We start from the raw sequence: 21,389 nt of genomic DNA, 5'->3' as shown, positions 1-21,389 counted from the left end.
TCTTGTGGTCTCTTCCAACGCTAGAACCACTAAGTTTCATAGTAACTAAGTTAATTGCCTGTCAATACACTCTGACATTTGGATCGGTAAATTCATTTTATTTTAAGGCTTGCTGTAATTTAGAAGATTCAGTCCTAGTTACTCAGAGGAAGGATTGGCAAAAACACCTCTGAGTATTCCTTGCCTAAGAAACCTATGAAATTAATGGGGTCACCATAAGTCAATAGGTGACTTGAAGGCACACACACACACATGCACACACATTATAGTTTTAAATAGAATGGTTTATTATGAACTGAAAATTCTTCAGCATTTTTTCAGTCACTTCAACTGAAATTCTGGACAAAATCAATAACAAAGGAGATAGGATTTTCATTTCAATCATTAGACTTTCCATCTATAAAATAGTTAATTTAGTCCAATCCTGTAGCTTCAATTTAGCCCTCTGTATTATTTGTCGATAGTTATCTTCAATCAAACTATAAATATTGGCAGACAGACAGAAGTATTCTAAAATATCTACTGTATATATTCATGTATGTCTAGAAATTTTAGTTAAAAAAAGACCCCCTCCCAAAACTGTGTTATCCATGGGTCAATGTAAGTACTGTACTTTAACTCTTACAAACAGAGGACCCATCCCTTGGTGAAAGGCAAGATTGTACTCTGATCTGACAATACTAATACTTTCTTTGCTCTTATCCATCCAGCCTTTAATATTAGCACAAATAATTATGCCTGATGGAATAAGTTCTTCAGCATTGTTTCCCCTGGCTGTCTCCTTTATGTCTTTTATTACATGCCCTTATGTTTTACCCTTAATTTATCCATGGGTCATATCAAAATCCATAATTTCAGCCCCCAAACACGCCCTCAACATATATGTAAGTTTGACTTATAGTCAAGTATATAAGGCAATATTTTTAGCTGTATGTTTGAAATCTCTGCTAATTTCAGCCCAGTCCTTTTGGCAAGCTTCTAGATTTGAATATATGTTTTGCAGCTTGCTTGGATTAAATTCTACCCATAATCTTTTCCACATTCCTCAAAAAACATTTTAAAGATGTGTTACTTTTCCTAATGGATTGTGCAGCATAAAAACTGTGTTTGCATAAATCTTTTGCCATAAACTTTTTGGTTTCATGCTGTGCTGATCAGTTAACAAAATTTGTCTGTGTTAAGAATTGCCTACTCCTTCTGGTTCAGTAAAGGAGTTAATGGCAAAATGTCTGTAGCCAGAACTACCATAATCCCCAGCTGCAAACACAGAGTAGCCAATGCCCCTGCCCCATAAGTTTGTGGGGTTTTCTCCCATTTGTTCATAAGCCAAAATACTTTTAAAGCCAGTGTTCCTCACCTCCTGTCCTTTTCCCACATATCTCTTTTAGGCTCTTTCAAGCTTCCCAATAGACTGGACTTGGCAAATACTGGTACCACCTTCCTCCCTCACATATCTCTTCATTACCCAGCCAGGCAACTATCTTTCTTTGCACAGGTACTACAAATCCCATCAGCTTTATCGCCAAGCCCTCCTCTTATGAGTCTATATCAAATTAATTTGATTGACATCATGCTTATATTGACTTCTTACAATTGTATAAATATTAATAAACAATAGCATTGTTCAAATGAGATAAAACCACAAACACCAAAACAGAAAATTGCTTTTATGATAGGATCTGTCAGATTTCTGACAGTCTAATCTTTTAAGCCATTGTTTCTATGCATAGATTTTTTAAAAATAAAGAAGATATTGGCAATCTTGACTTACTCTCCTACTACTACAGGTATTTCTTTGCTCTTCATTTATTGCAAGCAAACTAAATTCTCTGTATTGTCATTACAATAAACAAATGATAGAAAATGAGAGAACTGATGTCTCACTAGGACATTTCTTATGCAAAAATTGTAGCACCTTTGAAACTTAGTGAAAAATATCATAGTATAAGCTTTCTCCATATATCTGAGGAAGTAGACCTTGTCTACAAAAGCTTATGCTACAACCTTTTGCCTAGTTTGTCTCCAAGGCACTATGAAATCCCTTTGTATAATGATATTTCAGACTTAAATGGCTATGTCTCTGAATTGTAGGACATTTCTCTTATTTACGCACTGTCTTTCAGTTCGTCATAGAGCTCATTGAGGTCTTTTAGTATCTCCTCCAAGTTACATGCCTTTTCTCTGATCTCAGCTGCCATTTCTGCCTTAGCTCCTTCTGTCAAATGTATGGCATCCTGGGCAATTTTATAAACACTCAGCAAGAGAGCTGCTACAGCAAATGTAATTCCTGCTACTCTGCCTCCATTGCTTATTGCAAGAGCATCTCCTACCAATGTTTTTTCTCTCTTTTTGAATCCCGTTCCTGAAGTAGAAACAGCTCGTGTTGTTAAGGCCCTCAGGACAGGATTGGCTTCAAGTGCTTTAACATTTTCTGTGATTCTCTTTACTGTGTGAGGTAGATTTGATACTGGATGAATGGCGCTGGATAGGAAATGTTGGGCACTTGCCTCATTGGCATCGATATTTGAAGGAAATCCAAAATTGAAATCTACTTTATCAAGGTTCATCATCACCTTTAGGTTCTCCCTGCATTTGCTCAGGATTTCTTCACATGTTTTCATGAGCTCGTCTGCTTTTTTACTCTCCTTGGAATTCATGAAGTGTTCACACATACTAGCAGAGATGCCAGTTGTTGCTGCTGCTGCTCCCAATCCGATCCCAGTGCCAGTCAGGATTAAACTCGCACCTGCTGTGACAGGGGCTAAGGCCAGGCCTATGATGGTCAAGATGCCAGATGTGGCACCTGCAGAGCTGGCAGTGATGGTGGCTATAGTACAGTCCTTGTGGATTTTCTCAATTTTGTCTGCCACTTCCCGAATGTTACAGATACATTTCTTAATTTCTTCTCTTTGTGCAGGAAATCCTTTCAGAAAACGGGCAGTTATTTCATTGCCATTTTCTTCTAAAGGGCCACTTCCTTCATTTCTGTTACAAATAAAAGGAACACATATCTCAAGAGTATGTTAGCTAAAGCATTTTCTAAGACATTCTCTGAATCCCAGACAAACCTATACTCCTTGAAAAGGTTGACATTTTTTTAAAAAAAGTAAAATATGGGATGTATATCTCACAGATTTGTAGGGAATTATGCTGCTTGAGCACCTCTTTCATAGCCTGTAATCTTGTACAGCCCCGATGTGGCCTCTGAAGGGTGGGAAAAGGAGCCGCAAAATGCAGCTCCTTTTTGCACCCTCCAAAAGGCACCATAGCCATGGCGGTGTGGCTGTATGGCATCCCTTCAGCTCTGCATCACTTGCACGCAGCACCGGAGGTGCATCATGATGCCTTATGCCATTTAGAGTGGCACACGGTGTCAGGGCACCCTGGGGGGTGGATTTAGGGGGACGTCATCAAGATGCTGTGCCCTGACTCTGCCCCAGGCCAACAGAAAGTGCCGGTCTATACAGGGCCTTAGTATGCAGTTTGTTGCCAGGATCCTTCATTTAAATTTATTTATAAGTTTATTTATATCTTCTGTTGCCAAGATCCAATATTTAACTGTAATGTTTATTTATTTGGCCAGAATTCACTAAGGCAGTCACAAATGTGTAACCTAGAGTTACACATTTGTAACTGGTTCATATTCACAATCCCTAGATTAGGGAATACATAGGGACTATGAAAGTCCCCACCCCCTCAGTCCCTACTCACTAGGCAGCTGCTGCTGTGAGCTACAGAGGTCTGTTCCCTTGTTGATCAGGGAGCAGCAGACTGACATTCCCAACCCCTCTTGTGAACAATCTCTGGTGTGAGGGGGAATTGTGACAAGGACCCTGCTTCTGACTGTCACACCAAGATTGCTCATGGTTTTTTTTAGGGGGAAGGTCACGTAGCTGCTTCTTCACTGGCAGGGGAACAGACCCTTGTTGCTCTCAGTGGTCACTGCTTGATAAATGGGACTGAGGAAGTCAGGCTGGGACATACTACTTAGCTATGTAACTAAGGCAGCATCTGCACAACAGAAGTAATCCAGTTTGATACTACTTTAACTGCCATGGGTCAATGCTATGGAATTCCAGGCGTTGCTCCACTCTGATGCCCCAATAAAGTACAGTGCCCAGAATTCTATAGTATTGAGCCAGGGCAGTTAAAGTAGTGTCAAACTGGATTATTTCTGCCATGTGGATGCAGCCCCAAGGCGATTACATAGCCCATTAGGTGATACAGAATCACAGCGTTAATTTGTTTATTTAGTTTATATCATGGCTTTCTCTTTTCAAAAGACTCAAAAATTTGTGTGTACTTAAAGGCAATGCTAGTAATAGGGGAGAGGTGTGGCTGGTAGTTTCCAGTCATTCTCAAGGTAATTCTGGGAATATACCAGCACCTGTTGACCAATCACAGTGTATGATTATGAGTATGGAATTTACTATTAGTAAATATATCTTTGGGTTACCTTTTACTTTTAGTTGCAGATACCACCATTTCCATATAAAGTCTATCTTCTTCAGGGAATCTTTGTTGCTGTTCACTGTCTTGATTGTCCAGCAGAAATTTTGAATCTCTCAGATTATTTTCACGGTCTTCTAAATCCGACATCTTCCTCACACATATTTTAAAGAAAAAATAAGAATGCAGTTTGTGAAGGATAAACACATTACATCCAAACTTTGAAAGTAATTAATAATCTACTACATTTCATATTACAAACACTTTAATAAAAAACCTTCAGCCAGTGCAAGCCGTGGTGTCACCAGCGTTGGTGTCACCAGGTGCGGTAACTCATGGTGTCACCCCCCATTAACCTCCTCCCATTTTGCATTAATGTTACTTATAAATCATAATTCCCATATACCACTCAATGTAATGCTAATAGTTGTGACATAAACAACTAGCAAAATGAAAATTATACATTCAAATTCCAATATCATGCGCACAACCTAAATGTATTTACATATACAGCGCACCCGGGCGCGCTTTACGCGATCTTGAGCGTACGCGCTCAAGCCGCGGGGAGCATGCAGGGTGGAATGGGAGGCTCGTCCCATTCAATTGAAGGGATGCGTGCCTGTGGTGCCGCGTGCGACGCCACAAAGCTGCGCACGAGCCCCATTGTTTCCATTGGGGCTTGAGCATAGGTGGAATTTGCCTTACGTGGGGGGGGAGTCCAGAACGGATCCCCCGAGTAAGGCGAGGGCCAACTGTACATAGTGCAGATTTGGTTAAAATGTGTTGTTTTAAAAGAAAAGTTAGAAAGAATAATTTTTAATTTTTTAAAAAAAAATTTAAAATTTAAATTAAAAATTAAATGTCCCTTGTCACTTGTACTATTTATTATGTGTCTAGAGATCCTCTGTATTAGAATAAGGGAACAGAAATTAATAAAAGGAATACAAATAAAAGAAGATGAAATAAAAATTCGGGCATATGCAGATGATATAGCTATTATAACTATAACTATTATTATACTGTAATTTAGAATTTTAAAAAATTCTGGGGCCTCTCCTTTCTCCTCTCGCTGGCCAAAAACAATAAAATTTGACTGACTGACTGACACCGAGCTTCACCCCATTTCCGCCAAGTCTAGGAGAGAAAAGGCAAGAGTTGAATCCACATGAAAATATCAGTCTTAGTAAAACTATAATCAATAATTTCATCTTTTCTGGATTTCTTATGAACATTTGAACATCATACATTAACAGCCTCCCTTTATCCATGCCATACTGGTTCCTGTTGGTGGTAACAAAGAAGTGTGGTATCTACTATAAGCCTATATAAATAAAGCAAGTAGAAAATGCAAAGCAGGGCTGCTATTTCTGAAAGCTGAAACAGTCTCCCAACTTCCAAAGTAGTATCACCTGTAATTCATTTTTTTTGCTAGGTAGATATGTCCCCTCAAAATTTTCTTCCGCCTCTCTAGTGGCTTTTGCCATCAAAGTTGCTTTATGGAATCAGGCCAAGAACCATGAACAATTCTCTGTGCTATGATTATGTGTTTATTTGTAAAGTAATATTTCCTCAGGATTGTCCATGCCATTGTACTTTCAGTTTCTATGTATGATTGTAAAAGAACCATTTCTATGTATGGTTGTAAAAGAAGATGGCTGATAGAAAGAGAATGAGCTCATTTGAGAAGTGGTACTGGAGGAAGGTTCTGCGGTTACTGTGGACTGCCAAAAAGGGGGGAAAAAAGGTCCTAGAAGAAATGAGAGAGCCAGTGTGGTGTACTGCTTTGAGCATTGGACTATGACTCTGGAGATCAGAGTTTGATTCCTTGCTTGAGCATAAAAATCCACTGAGTGGCCTTGGGTAAGTCACACTCTCTCAGCCTCTGAGGCTGTCAGTGACAATCCCCCTCTGAAAAAATTTGCCAAGAAAGCCCTATGATTAGGTCACCATAAGTCAAAATTGACTTGGACGTACACAACCACAAAAAAGAACAAATCAGGCCTGTCGTCTCCCTGGAAGCCAAGAGGACTAGACTGAGACTGTCATACTTTGGGCATACCATGAGAAGACATGACACACCAGAAAAATTAATGCGTGCTTGGAAAAGTGGAACAGTAGGAAAAGAGGGAGACTGCATTTCAGATGGATAGTTAAGGAAGCCATGTCTCTGAGTTTGCAAGGCCTGACAGGGCTGTTGAAGACAGGGTGACTTGGAGGTCTCTCATTCATGTGTGTGTGCCTTCAAGTTGTCTGTCAACTTAAGGTGACCCCATACATTTCATAGGGTTTTCTTAGGGAAGGAATACTCAGAGGTGGTTTTGGTAATTACATGCCCTAAGGTGTAGCCTACAGCATCTGGTATTCCTCTCCCATCCAAGTACTAACTAGGTCTGACCCTGCTTAGCTTCTAAGATTAAATGGAATCTGGTGACTTTAGGACGTTTAGCCCCCTCTCTCGTTCATAGGGTTCCCAACAGCAACAACCGCCCTGGTCTGACACCAAATCAATTTGACTACATAATCACAAGTTCTAGTATCATGCAAGAAACTAGGGGAAGGGGGAACTTGGGAGAAGCACTGCTTTCTATTATTTAGAACTGGAATTTTAGGAAAGGTCTTTCTAAAGTCTTCTTGTACATATGTTATTTCCATCCATCCCCATTGTTTTCTCCACTTCTGCACTGAAAAGCCTTACCCCCCCCCCCCCACCAAAGCCTTTATTTATAATAGGGCAGCAGTTCTAATCTCCTGACAATTTAAATTGCCCTTTTCTGCATGTCATACAAGTCACACATCTGTTTTCTGAATATTTTGTAGCAATAGGAAAGGTTAGTTTGAACTAGAGCTCCCTGAATCCCCCAGCCAGAATAGCCATTCAGTTTCAGTGAGATTGATAATTTCCTTTTGTTTTTTCATACTTGTTTTTACCCTTTCCCGGATCAAGTATACTCAGAAACATTATGATTGGAAGCCTGGGAATGGTAGTTCAAATAAGTATCATTTTAAAGCTCTGGTACTTAGTTAATGCATTTGAAAGATCAATTTTTTAAAATAAATGTCTTATTGGACTCTTACCTTTCTGACCTCCTCTAACATCAAGCTGTTCCAGACAAGGCTTTTATCATGCAATCACCTGAATTTTAAGGGTCTTCAGATGATATCTTCCATCTATGTCCCTTATTTTTAAATAACTTCTTCAGTCTTTTTAATACGGTGGAAAGACTGAAATACTGATAAAAAGAGAAAATAGCTGCACTATGGCTTCTTAGTGCTAGTCGGGAAAGCTGTTATCTAGAAATACACTGAAGTTCAAACATACTTGAGACTAATGGACAGAGGTCAATTCCTGGTTAGTATATAAAGGGAGAAATATCGAAACTTAAATGCATGCTAAGTTTCGATTCATCAAAAAACCAGATCCTCAGTGCTATAAGAACGTTATCCAATAAGAACAAGCAGGGAGGAATGAAGGGAGGTGAGCAAATATCATACGCCCTTCTGTCTGAAGGCAGAAATTCTTGGCACCTTCCAACACTGTTTTCCCTCCTCAATCAGGGTGAAGGTGAGTAAGACATTTGTGTATGTGCCTGTGAGAGAAAGAGAGTGTGAGAGAGCACAGCTTAGCTTAGCTGTGACTGGGCTGCAGTTTGTTCACCAGCAGCAAAAGCCTGCGGTTTATGGTGTTCTTAACATTTGAAAGCACAGAGTGGCTAGAATTATCCCAGTGGCATATACAGGCATGCCTGCTCCTTTACATATCTACGTATTTTTGGACATTCTGGAAGGATGAATCCTGTATAATCTTGCACAACATCCCTGACTTTGGCCCATTCACCCTACATAGTGATAGTACAGGTTGAATCTCCCTTCTCCAGAATTCCAAAATCTGGAAAATTCCCAAAACCAAAATAATAATAATAATAATAATAATACTGTTTATTTATAGCCCGCTTTCCCAAAGAGATCAAAGCGGGTTACAACAAAGGTACTACACAATGTACAAATTTACAAACAACATCCACATAAAAAATGTCAGGGATGATGGGAGTTGTGGCTCTTCACCTGGCCTGGAACTCACCACCTGGTTGTGCACCACGCTGACCAGTTTTGGCCAGTTGTTATATCTTTGCAAGAGTTGCAGAGATCAGGCTGAAGACCCCGACAAACTCTCCAAGCCTTCTCACTCTTGCTTCCACAGAAGTCTTCACCCTTCTTCTTCACCAGGGTCCTGCTGGTTCTTGTAGCTTCACCCAAGACACCAGACAACTCAGTAGTCTTATATAAAAGATCTACTTTAATCTACTATATACACAGCTCCAAACAATACTCAACTCCTCACTCTCCAATCCAACTACTCACAACTACAACCCACTACTACCCACAAAATGCATTGGGATCTATAGTCATTCTTATAGCCAAATCATGGCACCACCTACTGTGGTCTGTTTCCACCCAGTAGGCGTGTACATCATTCCCATTGGTTCTCCTTGTTCATCCCACAATTAATGATTTCATCATCTCAGCCTTGATCACTTAACAATTGTCAGGTGTGTCCAATTATCCACTTTGCAATTCTTGTCCTTGGCACTCTGGTCCTGTTAATTGCTTTACCATTCACACCTGTGTGGTTCTCAATTGGCTTCTGCTGAGTCACTCTGACTCTCACATACAAGTTTTATTTCTCTTACTGTATAACCCATGTGGCTTTTTCCTTAATGATGACAATACATCAGAGTATTAAAAACAAGATAAAAATTATAAGGTTAAAAACCACAACAATAACTAGCTTAAAATGCTAGTGTAACGGGGAGAGAGCAGAAATCACAGCATCTAGGGGAAAGCCTGTTGGAAGAGGAAGGTCTTCAGCTTCTTCCTGAACAAGTCAAGGGAGGTAACTGAGCGGAGCTCGCCGGGAAGAGAGTTCCAAAGCTGCGGGGCCGAGTTGGAAAACGCCCTCTGTGCAGTCACAGTGTACTTCGTATCAGGAACCCTCAATAATTGCTTCCCGGCCAATCGGAGAGTGCAGGGCAGATTATATGGGGAGAGGCGGTCCTCCAAGTACCCAGGGCCCAAGCCATTTAGGGCTTTATAGGTAATAACCAACACCTTGTATTGGGCTCCGAAGCGAATGGGCAGCCAATGAAGATCTTGCAAAATAGGTGTTATGTGGCTAGTCCTGGAGCATCCAGTGACTAACCTAGCTGCCATATTCTGCATTAATTGAAGCTTCCAAGTTTGGTACAAGGGTTGCCCCATGTAGAGCGCGTTACAGAAATCCAACTGAGAGGTTACCAGAGCATGTACCACTGTTTCAAGGTCCCCCGGCCCAGGAAGGGTTGCAGCTGGCGTATCAGCCAAAGCTGATAACAAGTGCTCCTGACTGTCGCATCCACCTGAGATGTAAGGTGGAGCGACAAGTCCAGAAGCACCCCCAGACTGCGAACTGAGTCCTTCAGGGGAAGCGTGACCCCATTCAGGACAGGTGGACAAATCTCCATCCCCGGGCCAGGGGAACCTATCACGAGTACTTCCGTTTTCTCTGGAATCAAGCTGAGTCTGTTTCCCCTCATCCAGCCCATTACTGACTCTAGACAGGCGTCTAGAGGAGAGATGCGATCCCTGGTCACTACATCAGTCGGAGACACAGAGAAACATATTTGGGTGTCATCAGCGTACTGATAACACCGTGCCCCGTGTCTCCGGATGGTCTCACCCAGCGGTTTCATGTAAATGTTAAATAGCATGGGGGACAGAATGGCTCCTTGAGGGACACCAGATGTAAGTGCCCTCTTATCGGAGCACATGTCCCCCAGCTGCACCATCTGGAATCTACCTGAGAGGTAGGAACAGAACCACTGGAGCGCAGTGCCCCCGATACCCAACTCCCTCAGGCGTTCCAGAAGGATACCATGGTCAATGGTACTGAAAGCCGCTGAGATGTCTAAGAGCACTAACAGGGACACACTACCCCTGTCCATGCCCAGACGGAGATCATTGACCAAGGCGACCATGGCAGTCTCAACTCCATAGCCCGCCCAGAAGCCAGTTTGAAATGGGTCTAGAAAATCCGTATCACCCAAGAACGATTGAAGTTGGAAGGCAACTGCCCTCTCGATCATCTTCCCCAAGAAAGGTAGTAGCGAAACAGGCCAATAATTGCTTCGAATCAGGGGGTTTAGGGAGGGTTTTTTTAGCAGCAGTTTTACAGTGGCCAATTTCAAGCTGGATGGAAATCGCCCTTCCCTAAAAGATGTGGTGTAACATGGTAGTTACGACCGTCCCCCCCTGAGCTGCTAGCCAAGAGGGACAGGGATCGAGAGAGCACGTTGTCTTCCTAACACTTCAAAGTTTTTCATGGGTGGCTAAGGCAGTGGCACCTTTGTTTTTTGATGGTCCCGGTGTACACAAACTTTGTTTTATGCACAAAGTTATTAAAAATATTGCATAAAATTACTTTCATGCTATGTGTTTAAGGTGTATACGAAATACAAATGAATTTTGTGTTTAGACTTGGGTCCCATCACAAAGATATCTCATTATGTTTGTATTTGAAAATGTAGGTATTACAAAATCATATATTGGGTCCCCAAATATTTTTGATAAGGGAAACTCAACCTATACTATGGTGCCATTTTAAATGCCTACTAAATCCTAGGTCTTGCAGTTTTGGGAGGGATATTTAGAATTCTCAACCAGAGGCTCCTCTAGTGCTTCACCAGTCTACAAACCCCAGGATTCCTTATGATGTTTCCATGGCAGTTAAACTCAACTTCAGTGCTATAATCACATAGGGTGGGTGCACAACTGCATGTCACCAACTGGTGACTGATGGGATGGAACTTCACCTGTGATACTGATCTACTCTTCAGAGTTTGGATAGTATCCAAAGCCAGCCAAGTTAATCTGGCATTTGAAGCAGAAAAATCTGGTGTGTATTTATCTCTCCACAGCAGTAGAAAGATGACAGCAAAGTAAATAAAAAAGGGCTGATGTTTCATGACACCTGCAGCCCACCTACATCTCCTCCCTCTACTTAATGTTAGGGCTGGCTATGAAACTTTGCATTAGGAAGAGGAAGATCTGAGGAATTTGTAAGGGGAAGGAGAAGGAGAGTAAATCATTGTGGAGAGTTGAAGAAGCTTGTACTGAACAATACCGTAATTTGATTGCAATGTTTCCTGGGGGAGTTGAAAGTGCTGTTGAACTTTTTCTTCTCTGAGATGCAGATAGCATTATCATTAAAATAGTACAACAGTATTTAAGATTTTAATACAGGAATATTCAACAGTATTTTTGGCACAGGCATTCTGAAGATGATGTATAACTTTTACTGTGGTCTTTCTTTAGCCTAACAATAACAACCCACATTTTAATAGTTTGGGCCCAAACACAGGCCGAAAGAAAAGGCTGGAAGCTGCGCCAAAGCTGCACTCCGGTCCCAAGGACTGGAGCGAAGCTTCGGCACAGCTTCTGGTCTTTTGGGACATGTGCATCATTTAAGCAGCACACCTCTAAAGTGGCCCGAAGCTGCTTTATTTGGCCTGTCTGTTCATGCCCTTTGTTAAAAATATTTTTAAAGTATAAAAACACTTGTAATCCCATCTTTTGGTCTGCAACAAAGTTTCCAAGGAAATGTTTATAATCACTAAAAAGAACATCATGCAAGCTTTCAAAACTTCACTGGCTGTTTCATTGGGCAAAGATGTTAAAAATCATACAAAAGAACAGTGATGATTAGAGTCACTGACCTACATTTTGTCTCAGATGTTACTTCTGCTGTTAGTTAAGATGGTCTACAGCAGCAGTTCTCAACTTGTGGGTTGAACGACCCCTTCACAGGAGTCACCTAAGACCATTGGAAAACACATATTTCCGATGGTCTTAGGAACCGAGACACCATAATTTTATGGTTGGGGGTCACCACAACATGAGAAACTGCATTAAAGGCATTAGGAATGTTGAGAACCACTGCTCTAGAGAGATATCAGTGCAGACAGAGGCCACTCCCTGTCTTGGACATGTGGGAACCAGTGACAAAAGACAGTAAAAGACAGGCAATACAATTTCAAATCCATTAGCAGCAGAATAACTTTCATTGAGATTGAGTCTCTTTGTCTTGTCAGAGAACTCTGAACTTTTAAAGAAGTCTCTGTACTGTTTGATCTGGAAAAACTCTTAGGTGCTGCTCTTAGGTACATAAAACAGGCAGCCAGCATGGTGCAGTGGTTTGAGCATTGGACTACAACTCTGGAGACCAGGGTTTGAATTTCCTCTTGAAAAGACCACTAGTGCAAAGCTAGATAAAAGTACAGGGGAAAATACAGAAAGTGATAATGTTAAAACACAATCGAATTAAAAGCAATTATAAAGCACATTAATCAAGAAAAAAAGAAACAAACAGTGCTCACACTTTCTTTCCCCCCCCCGATATATTTTATTAATTTTAATACACTGTAGCCAACAAGCATAACATTTCTTACAATAATCACAGCTTTATACTTTACAAAGTACATTCCCAAATCCCTCCCTTCTTATTTAACATTTCTTACTTTGATTTAGTCTATTATTTGGATACCACTCCCTATATCCCCCAAAGAAACCTAGAACAATTTTCAACATTATTAATACACATACCGTCATGTGACACTTACAACGAATGCAGATAGCACACTCACTTGTCTCCCAAGCCATATTCCCACAATTCTTAATAAATTTTAGTTGTAATACAAAAAAAAAAATAAAAAATAAAAAATAAAAAAAACCCAGTTGAGTAACATATGTAGTGCTTTACCTCAGTTTCTATTGAACATCTGATTAATTATTTAGATTCTTCTATTTAAGAGGATATCCCCTTTTCACCTCAATTTCAAATCTTGTGTTTCGTTTCTCATATACTCTGGCTTATTGATCTCTATCTACTTGAATTTGCAAAGGAACACACACCAAAAAAATTAAAAATTACATTGACATATAATATGTCCCTTGTTTTCCTTACAAATTCTAATCACCTATCATAATTTCTATACAATTTCATCCATATTTGAGGTCTAGTGCTCACACTTTCAAAGCTCTTTCTTGGTATCCAATCAGTTGTCAGAGGTTATTATTATTATTATTATTATTATTATTATTATTAACCTTTATTTATAAAGCGCTGTAAATTTACATACAATCTTTTTAATTAGACGGTTCCCTGCCCTCAGGCTTACAATCTAAAAAGACACAACACAAAAGGAAAAGGGAAAGGTCGTGGGGAAGGGGATGAGGTCCAGCAGTTCCTCTCTACCTCCAAGGCCTGGACCAAGGCAGATGGACTGGAGGGAGGGCTTGGCTTCATAATGGATGGTTAATCTTCTTCCAGGAAGGCCTGTTGGAACTAGCCTACCTCTAGTAGGATAATACATATAAAGTACATAGCAATACAAGAAATGGTTCGATAAACAGGCAGCAAAAGAACATCAAATAGCAAGTGACAATTATGCAATGCCTGGGAAGGCTTCTCTGAACAGGATGGTCTTCAACTCCGTTTTGAAGCTGGCTAAAGAAGTGATGGCTCTTGCTCGCGGGGGAAGAAGGTTCCAGGAGTGAGGGGCAGCGAGTGAAAAGGGGCGAATCCGAGATGGGACAGAGGAAATCCTGGGCTGTGACAGCAGACCTTGACTACCAGAACGGAGGGCCCGAGTGGGAAGGTGGGGAGAAATAAGGTCTGATAAGTAAGGATGGGCCAGCCCATGGAGGGCTTTAAATGTCGACAACAGGAGCTTATACTGAATACGGAAAGGGAGGGGGAGCCAGTGAAGGGATGCCAACACAGGAGAGATGTGGTCAGAGTGGTGGGCAGATGTGATAATGCATGCAGCTGAATGCTGGACAGAAATTAAAGGATGGAGGTGAGAAAGAGGAAGCCCAGCCAGGAGGATGTTACAGTAATCGAGTCGTGAGATCACTAGGGCATGGACCAGGATCTTGGCAGTAAAGGTTCATCAGAATTTAAAAAAAACACCACATCATTTCCTGTCAGAAGAAGGGCAACACACAAGCAGCTAGGAACACTGTCATCATCATAATCTTTTATTTGTATGCCACCTTTTCTCCCACAATTGAGATTCAAGGTAGCATACAATTAAAAAGAACATTATGACTAAAATATTTTTAAAATGTGAACATTAAAATGGAATTAAAGTAATCAGAGTACAGTAATCGGTTCAGTTCAGAATTATACTTAATGAAAACAATTAAAAGATACAAACTATTTAAAACTGTTGAGTTTAAAACAATACATCACCCCTTAGCTCATCTTTTAAAAGTTTTCTGTAATTAAAAGATTGTCATCATAAAAAAAAAGGTCTTTGCCTGCGGATGGAAAGACAACAAAGAGGGGGCCATTCTGGCCTCCTTGGGAAGGGTGTTCTGGAGTCTAGGACCTGGTACTGAGAAGACCCTCCCACATGTTCCCACAAACCAGGCTTGTGACAGCAGTGGAGCAGAAAGAAAGGCTTCTCCTGATGATCTCTGGGCCCAGACAGGCTCATATGGGGAGATAGCCAGCACCTGTGTCATATAAGGCTTTATAGATCATAACCAGCATTTTGAATTGTGCTTGAAAACAATTGGCAGCCTGTGAAGCTGTTGTAATAGGGTAGTAGTATGATTTCTGTATCATGTCTCAGTCAACATTATGGCTGCATCTATTTGAACTATCTGAGACTTTCGCTTAGAATCATAGAACTGTAGAGCTGGAGGAGACCACAAGGGCCATCCAGTCCAACCTCTGCCACAATCAAAGCTCACCTGACAGACGGCCTTCCAGCCTCTGTTTAAAGACCTGTTTAAAAACAGCACTATACAGAGTGCATTACAGTAGTTCAAATGAGATTTAAGTAAGGCATCTATCACTTTGGCCAGATGTGGTGAAGTGGTCTGAGTGCTGGACTATGGCTATGGAGACCAGAGTTTGAATCCCTGCTCAGCCACAGAAACTCACTGAGTGAACTTGAGCACGTTACACCCTCTTTGTGTCAGAGGAATGCAAAGGCAAACTCTCTCTGACTAAATCTTGCCAAGAAAAGTCCTTGATAGGTTGACTTTCAAGTCACCAGAAGTTGGAAATGACCTAAAGGCACACAACAGCAACAACAATCCTTTAGGAAATAGGACACTTTCCATTCAAGTCAGATAGTGGTGACCTAGCCAGGGGGGGAGGGGGAACCCTCACAACACATTAAGCTTTCAATTATTACTTTTGCCTACGAACCAAAATTATCTTAATTAGCAGAGTTGGGCTGAAATGACAAATTAATCTTGGCTGCATATTGATGCTCAGTGGATGCATGGCATGGATTCTCTTCCTGCTTTTGTATACCCTATGAGAAAATATCAGTGGTCCAGAATTGTTCCTAATTTGGCCTGCTTGTTTCGCTGTGTACCAGCGTTATTGCTAGAGATCTAACTGGGAATGTGTCTCACATTAGATACTTTCTTGTCAGAGATAAAAAGTTACTTCATGTAGCAAATAGTATTTGAACTATCTTTTTTCATTTTATTAATTTATTGATTGTTAACACTAACACTCTATAATTTACAATCAAACCGATATGCATTCAAAAATAATCAGAGAAAAAAAGAAAAAAAAGAAGGAAGTGGGGTGTGCAGGGAAAGAGTACTAAAAGATAACTAAAACACATTAGGGCTTTGACCCCCCCCCCTCATCCTGACTCTAATAAGAAGAAAAAGAAAAAATATATACCACTAAAGATCCAACTAAATGATCCCACTTAAATTACTACTACTAATTTGTTGTTCTTAAAGATCATCAAGTTGATCTTGACCCATGATAACCCTATGGATGAGACATCTCCAAGACTTCCTGTCCTCCACTGCACTGCTTACTCATACTCGCAACCTCCTGAATAGAGTCCATCCATTAGCATGCAACCTTCCTCTCTTTCTACTTCCCTCCACCTTTACTAGTATTATTGTTTTTTCCAGTGAGTAGTGCCTTCTCATGATGCGGCCGAAATACGACAGCCTCAATTTAGGCCTGGTGCAAACGTGCATGAAGCGGCATGGTGATGCCAATTCTAGGGTTCCGGACTGCGCAGCAACCACACAGTCTGGAACCCTAGAATATGCTGCTGCCATCATCATGTCAACCTCCCGTCCATATGGGGGCCACCATAATGACGTAAGCAACACGCAGCATCCACACATCGCGCAGAGGAAGCGGTGTCATAGGGCTGCTCTAGGCAGCTTCTTCCTGGCAGCGGATCATTGGCGTGGCCACTATGTGGCAATGCCAACGATCCAGAGGAGAAAGGGGCAGCCCCTTGCTCGTTTTTAGTGCCGGGGTGCAGTGGGCACCTAAGACACAAGGGCACCACTTTTCCAGGCCAAAGAGAAGTGGCATTTTGCCGCTTCTCTTTGGCCTGGAAAAATGCCAGATTGGGGCAAACAAGTCTGATTTTGCATTGAATGCCTTGACTGTTTTTGTCACCTAGAAAACCTTATGATGAGCCAAGTATGAAAGCCACCCCATTTCTCCATTCCTTGTGTAGCAATGAGTCTCTCTAGGGGAATTTTTAATTAGCTCAATTAATTACAGGGTATTAGGTTGTGCTACAAGCAACCCTTAAGGAAACGTTTCCCATCTGTATATATAGAGAAAAGGAATTTCGTAGAGGCAAAATTTTCTAAATGAAATGTTGCTTCTATTAAAGGTGGACAACACACAGCAATCCATGTTCACTCACACATACATACCAGGACTAAGGAAATCAAGAGTTAGCTTGGAATAGTTGGAGGCTAAACTAATGGCAATACTTACACAAGACAAGGCTTGACTCCAGATCCAACTGTGAGGGGGATGACATGGGATACAACCGTTTGGGTGAGCAGAGGGAGAGAAAGGACGTATCGGGACTGGTCAGAGTTCACAGTGACAGAATTTCCCCATGCCTTCCAACTAGCCCACTAACAAAGGATTTTGAGGATCTTTTATAGACAAAAACTAGCCTACATCAAAGGAAATCAAATCTACATAAAAGGAAATCAAAGGACTGGTTGCTCTGGGGTGAGAATGAAGTTGTAAATCAGCCTTATTGGGCTTGTCCGGCAAAACATCCTGCCTCAATTACCTATCTTCTTGACTTTGGAGGTGTTAAAGCTTCTCATTTGCAACGCTCAAACTATTATGATTTATGTGCATATGGGGTAGTGTGGACGTGACCACTTGCCTCAAAGATTATGGTTGCCCTAAGAAAATCTTATGAAATTCATGGCATGGACATAAGTCAACAAGTGACTTGAAGGCATATTCACACACATGTGTAGTATGTTTCAGGTATATTGGAGTGTATTTAAAGATGAGCTATATATGGGTATAGGTGATGAACAAACAGTAAAAGAAGTGAAACATAGATGCATAAGTTATCTGGCTCATGGTCCTCTTTTACTCACATCATGTCTTTGAGTTCCTCATACATCCTGTTGAGATTGTACAGTTGCTTTTCCAGATTATAGGCTTCCTCTCTTATCTCTGCTGCTGTTTCGGCCTTGGCTCCCTGTGTGAGATGTTTAGCATCTTGGGCAATGCCATATGCATCAAACAGGAGAAACACCCCAGCTGTGGCAGCGCTTAGCATTCTGGCTCCTCTGGTCATTGCAAGTGCAGTTCCTCCAAAGGCCTTTTCCACATTTTTGACCCCCCTGATTGTACGCTGGGATGTGCTTCCTACAGCTGTTGCTCGCTTGGCTAAAGCCTTCAAGCCAGGATTGTTTCGAGCAAGCTTCAGTGCCTTTACATTAGACTTGATTCCTTTTGCAGCCCTGTACATTTTGGGAACTTGACTGGCAACGTTGGAAACAAGTTGCTTGACGTTTTCCCCAACAGCTCCATTATTCAGTGGGCATTGAGAACTGAAATCTATCCCACTGGTAGGCAAGACATTTCTTAGGCATTTTTGGCATTCGCTTATTAGCTCTTGTGCTCTTTTTTTTTCCTTTGAATTATTACCATGTTCATATATAACAGTGGACATGCCAGTGACTGCGGCAACCGCCCCTAAACCAAACCCAGTGGCTGTCAGGATTAAGCTCCCACCTGCCGTGAAGGGAGCCAAAGTCAGTCCCACGATGTTCATAATGCCAGAAGAGGCACCTGTAAAGTTGGTAGCAATGCTGGCGATGGTACACTTCTTGTGGGTCTTGTCAATGTCATCTGCAATTTCTCGAAGGCATTGGATGGACTTTTCAATCTTTTCTCTCTGAGCAGGAAATTCTTTCATAAAGCAGGCCAAGTAGAATCTGCAAGATATACATTGAAGTCTTTTATATAACTCATGGACTTAAATAAAAATAGTCTTAAACTAAAAGCAAAGCAATTCTTAGTTCTTTTAAAAAATTACAATGAAGAACCCAGTCAAATATTCCACTTGTGTGGGAATATCATTGTATGCCAACTAAAAATTATCATTATTATCCTTTAAAAAATCTTTTTCTTCAAGAAAACATACATGTTTTTCCACTTTCTTGTTATTCTCAAAACAGAGGATGATTGGGCTGAATGAAGGACTCAACATTACCCAGTGAGCTTGGTAGTTGAGTGGGGATTTGAATTTGGCTCTTTCCAGAAGGAAACTAAGGGGCTCGACAGACCGGCCATTAAGTCCAGCCTGGGGCTGGAGTTGGGGCGTGGTGTCCACGTGATGCATGCCTGACTCTACAACCCAGCTGCAGCACCAAAGGAGTGCCATGCACTGGCAGCTATGGTGTCTGTTCTAGGACGCAAAAAGGAGCTGCTTTTTGTGGCTCCTTTTTCCATCACAGAAAACAGAGATCAGGGCTTGTAGTTGCCACAGCCTCAATCTGGCACTAAAAGGGGCAGCCTGTCGAGCCGCTAACTCTCTAATACATTCTGTGGAGAACTACTGCTATTAACTCATTTTGGTCCACTAAAATGGGGAATGTATGTTCATGAGATCCTAACAAAATAGATACTTTTCCTGTCATGGCAATAGGAATAATGGTGAATGTAATGTGATTATATCTATCAGCAATATCTACTTTTAAAAAATAGTCTCCACTCATGTGGACTTTAGTGGTAGTCATCTATAAAAAGCATATTTTCCACACTAAATGCTTAAGTCAGTTGTCATTGTTGCTGTCATCCTTCAGCTGTGTTCTGTATGGATCAACATTTCCTTGCTACAAAAATGGCAAAACTCAATCGCCACTCCTTGCTTCTCTTGCCATTTCGGTTACACTGAAGAGACTGTAAAGGCTATCACAGCTATCAAAATACATAGCTGTGTCTAAGGCCTGTTACAGACTGCCAAAATAAAGCTGGTTCGGGTCTCTTTGGAGGTATGCTGTTTAAATGATGCATGCACCCTAAGAATCCAGAAGCTGCACCAAAGCTGCACTCCAGTGCTTAGGAATGGAGTGTGGCTTTGGCGCGCCCTCCGGACTCTTAGGACCCATGCATCATTTAAATAGCGTATCTCCAAAGAGACCCGAAGCAGCTTTATTTTGGCCGTCTGTAACAGGCCAACATGTCCCAGAGTACTTCCAAGAGCAAGCAGAGGGCATTCTGGAATACTTGCAGGAGCTGAATGCTGGCAGAGTCCTTATCATCAGCAAACCACCTATTCCACAAATTGTTCTGAAGAATGCCAAAACTGTATAGGTGCCATTAATGGAAACCCCAATAAATACTAAAGACACTCACTCAAACAGGTATTTTCATATTTCCATTCTTCCTGTTCTTGAAGTGACTGATGTGAAATCAGGATAAGGATTATTTTAAATGAGCAGTAGCACTTTCTGCCTGATCCTCTTTATCCTTATTGCTCCGCTTACATTTCTGTAAACATTTTATTCATAAGAAAATAATTGGGCTGAAATTAATCCTACGATCCTCTCTAAAGAGTGGGGTAGCAAGGGCAGAGGAAGTGGTTCAAGATATTGATGGGAAGGAAGTAGCAAAAGGTAAAAGCCTGAACCTGAAAGAAGCTTATTAGGCACCAGGGACTACTGAGAATTACAGGGCACTCTCCTCCAGAGCCCAAGTGGAGAAGTTTTGTTCCTTTCCCTTTGGATGTCTCTAGACCAAAAGTAAATTGAGGGAGCGAGGGATTAAATGAATGAAGGAAGTAGGCCAGGTTTGCACAACAAGACAAAATGCTTGAGCTATACAGAGAAATTTCATGTGTACAGTAATAACAGGTAACTATAGAGTCTGAGTGTAGGACTGTGGAGTTTGGGAGTTAAAATCCCCAAAGTAATTTAGGATTGCAACAAAACTGGAGATGGTGCCTGTATCTTTCATGGTTGTGCAGACAAGAGAATTTAAGCAGGCGTCATGTAAACAGATTAAAAGCAACACCTGCTGAAATTCCCTTTTCTACGTGGCACTTTAAGGTACAGGAGCCCTCTCTAATCTTCACACTGACAACCCTAAACTCTTCAAACTTCTGGCAGCATCAGACCTTGTGGATTGAGGGATGGAGAAACTTTAGTCCCAATCCACCCATCTTTCTAATGTTACTGCTTTATTGCAAATCTTTATTGCTTTGATTTATCCTGGAGAATGAATGATCATAACACTGCTTGTCATTTCGTGGATGACATTAGCCATGGGATCCTCTTCTTTTGCTGTTAAATCTGCTAAATGCTTGAGCAGTTATGGCTAATGATTAACACACTGAAGGAGGTAAAATGGATTCTCTTCGAACAGATATAGGTCTTGGTTACCTCTCAAGTTCATTGTTGTCCTTCACCATTTCCATGTAATAATCACCATCTCCAACTTTATCATTATTTAATTCATCCACCAGACCCTCTGAGATTCCCAAGAATTTGTCATACTCCAACTCTTCTAAATCAGTTCAAAAGAAAAACAAAAAGCCCTCTTGTTATGCAGTGGGATCTTCAAAATCAGGTCA

At 41.2% G+C, this 21,389-nt stretch overlaps 1 protein-coding gene across 7 annotated transcripts in view; it reads right to left on the bottom strand.

Moving 5' to 3' along the window:
• Nucleotides 1–269: 269 nt before the first annotated feature.
• The window catches only part of LOC121930881 (apolipoprotein L3-like), a 32,111-nt gene continuing 10,991 nt past the window's right edge, over nt 270–21,389 (bottom strand). For 3 of the 7 annotated variants that reach the window (XM_042467838.1, XM_042467840.1, XM_042467839.1), the window contains 3 exons: nt 21,199–21,322; nt 17,905–18,750; nt 10,482–12,745 (listed from right to left, as the gene is read on the bottom strand). In XM_042467838.1, coding sequence (XP_042323772.1) covers nt 12,625–12,745; nt 17,905–18,750; nt 21,199–21,322 — 1,091 coding nt within the window. In that variant the 3' untranslated portion in view covers nt 10,482–12,624. Of the gene's footprint in view, nt 2,986–4,456; nt 4,600–7,524; nt 7,680–8,527; nt 8,583–10,481; nt 12,746–17,904; nt 18,751–21,198; nt 21,323–21,389 lie in introns of those variants that run through there. The other 4 variants (XM_042467842.1, XM_042467843.1, XM_042467841.1 and 1 more) reach the window with 4 other exon arrangements.

The sequence above is a fragment of the Sceloporus undulatus genome, chromosome 5, assembly GCF_019175285.1.
Source record: "Sceloporus undulatus isolate JIND9_A2432 ecotype Alabama chromosome 5, SceUnd_v1.1, whole genome shotgun sequence".
NCBI classification, from domain to species: Eukaryota; Metazoa; Chordata; class Lepidosauria; order Squamata; family Phrynosomatidae; genus Sceloporus; species Sceloporus undulatus.
Note: the sequence above shows the minus strand (reverse complement) of the source record. Positions and strands in the feature narration are given on the sequence as shown.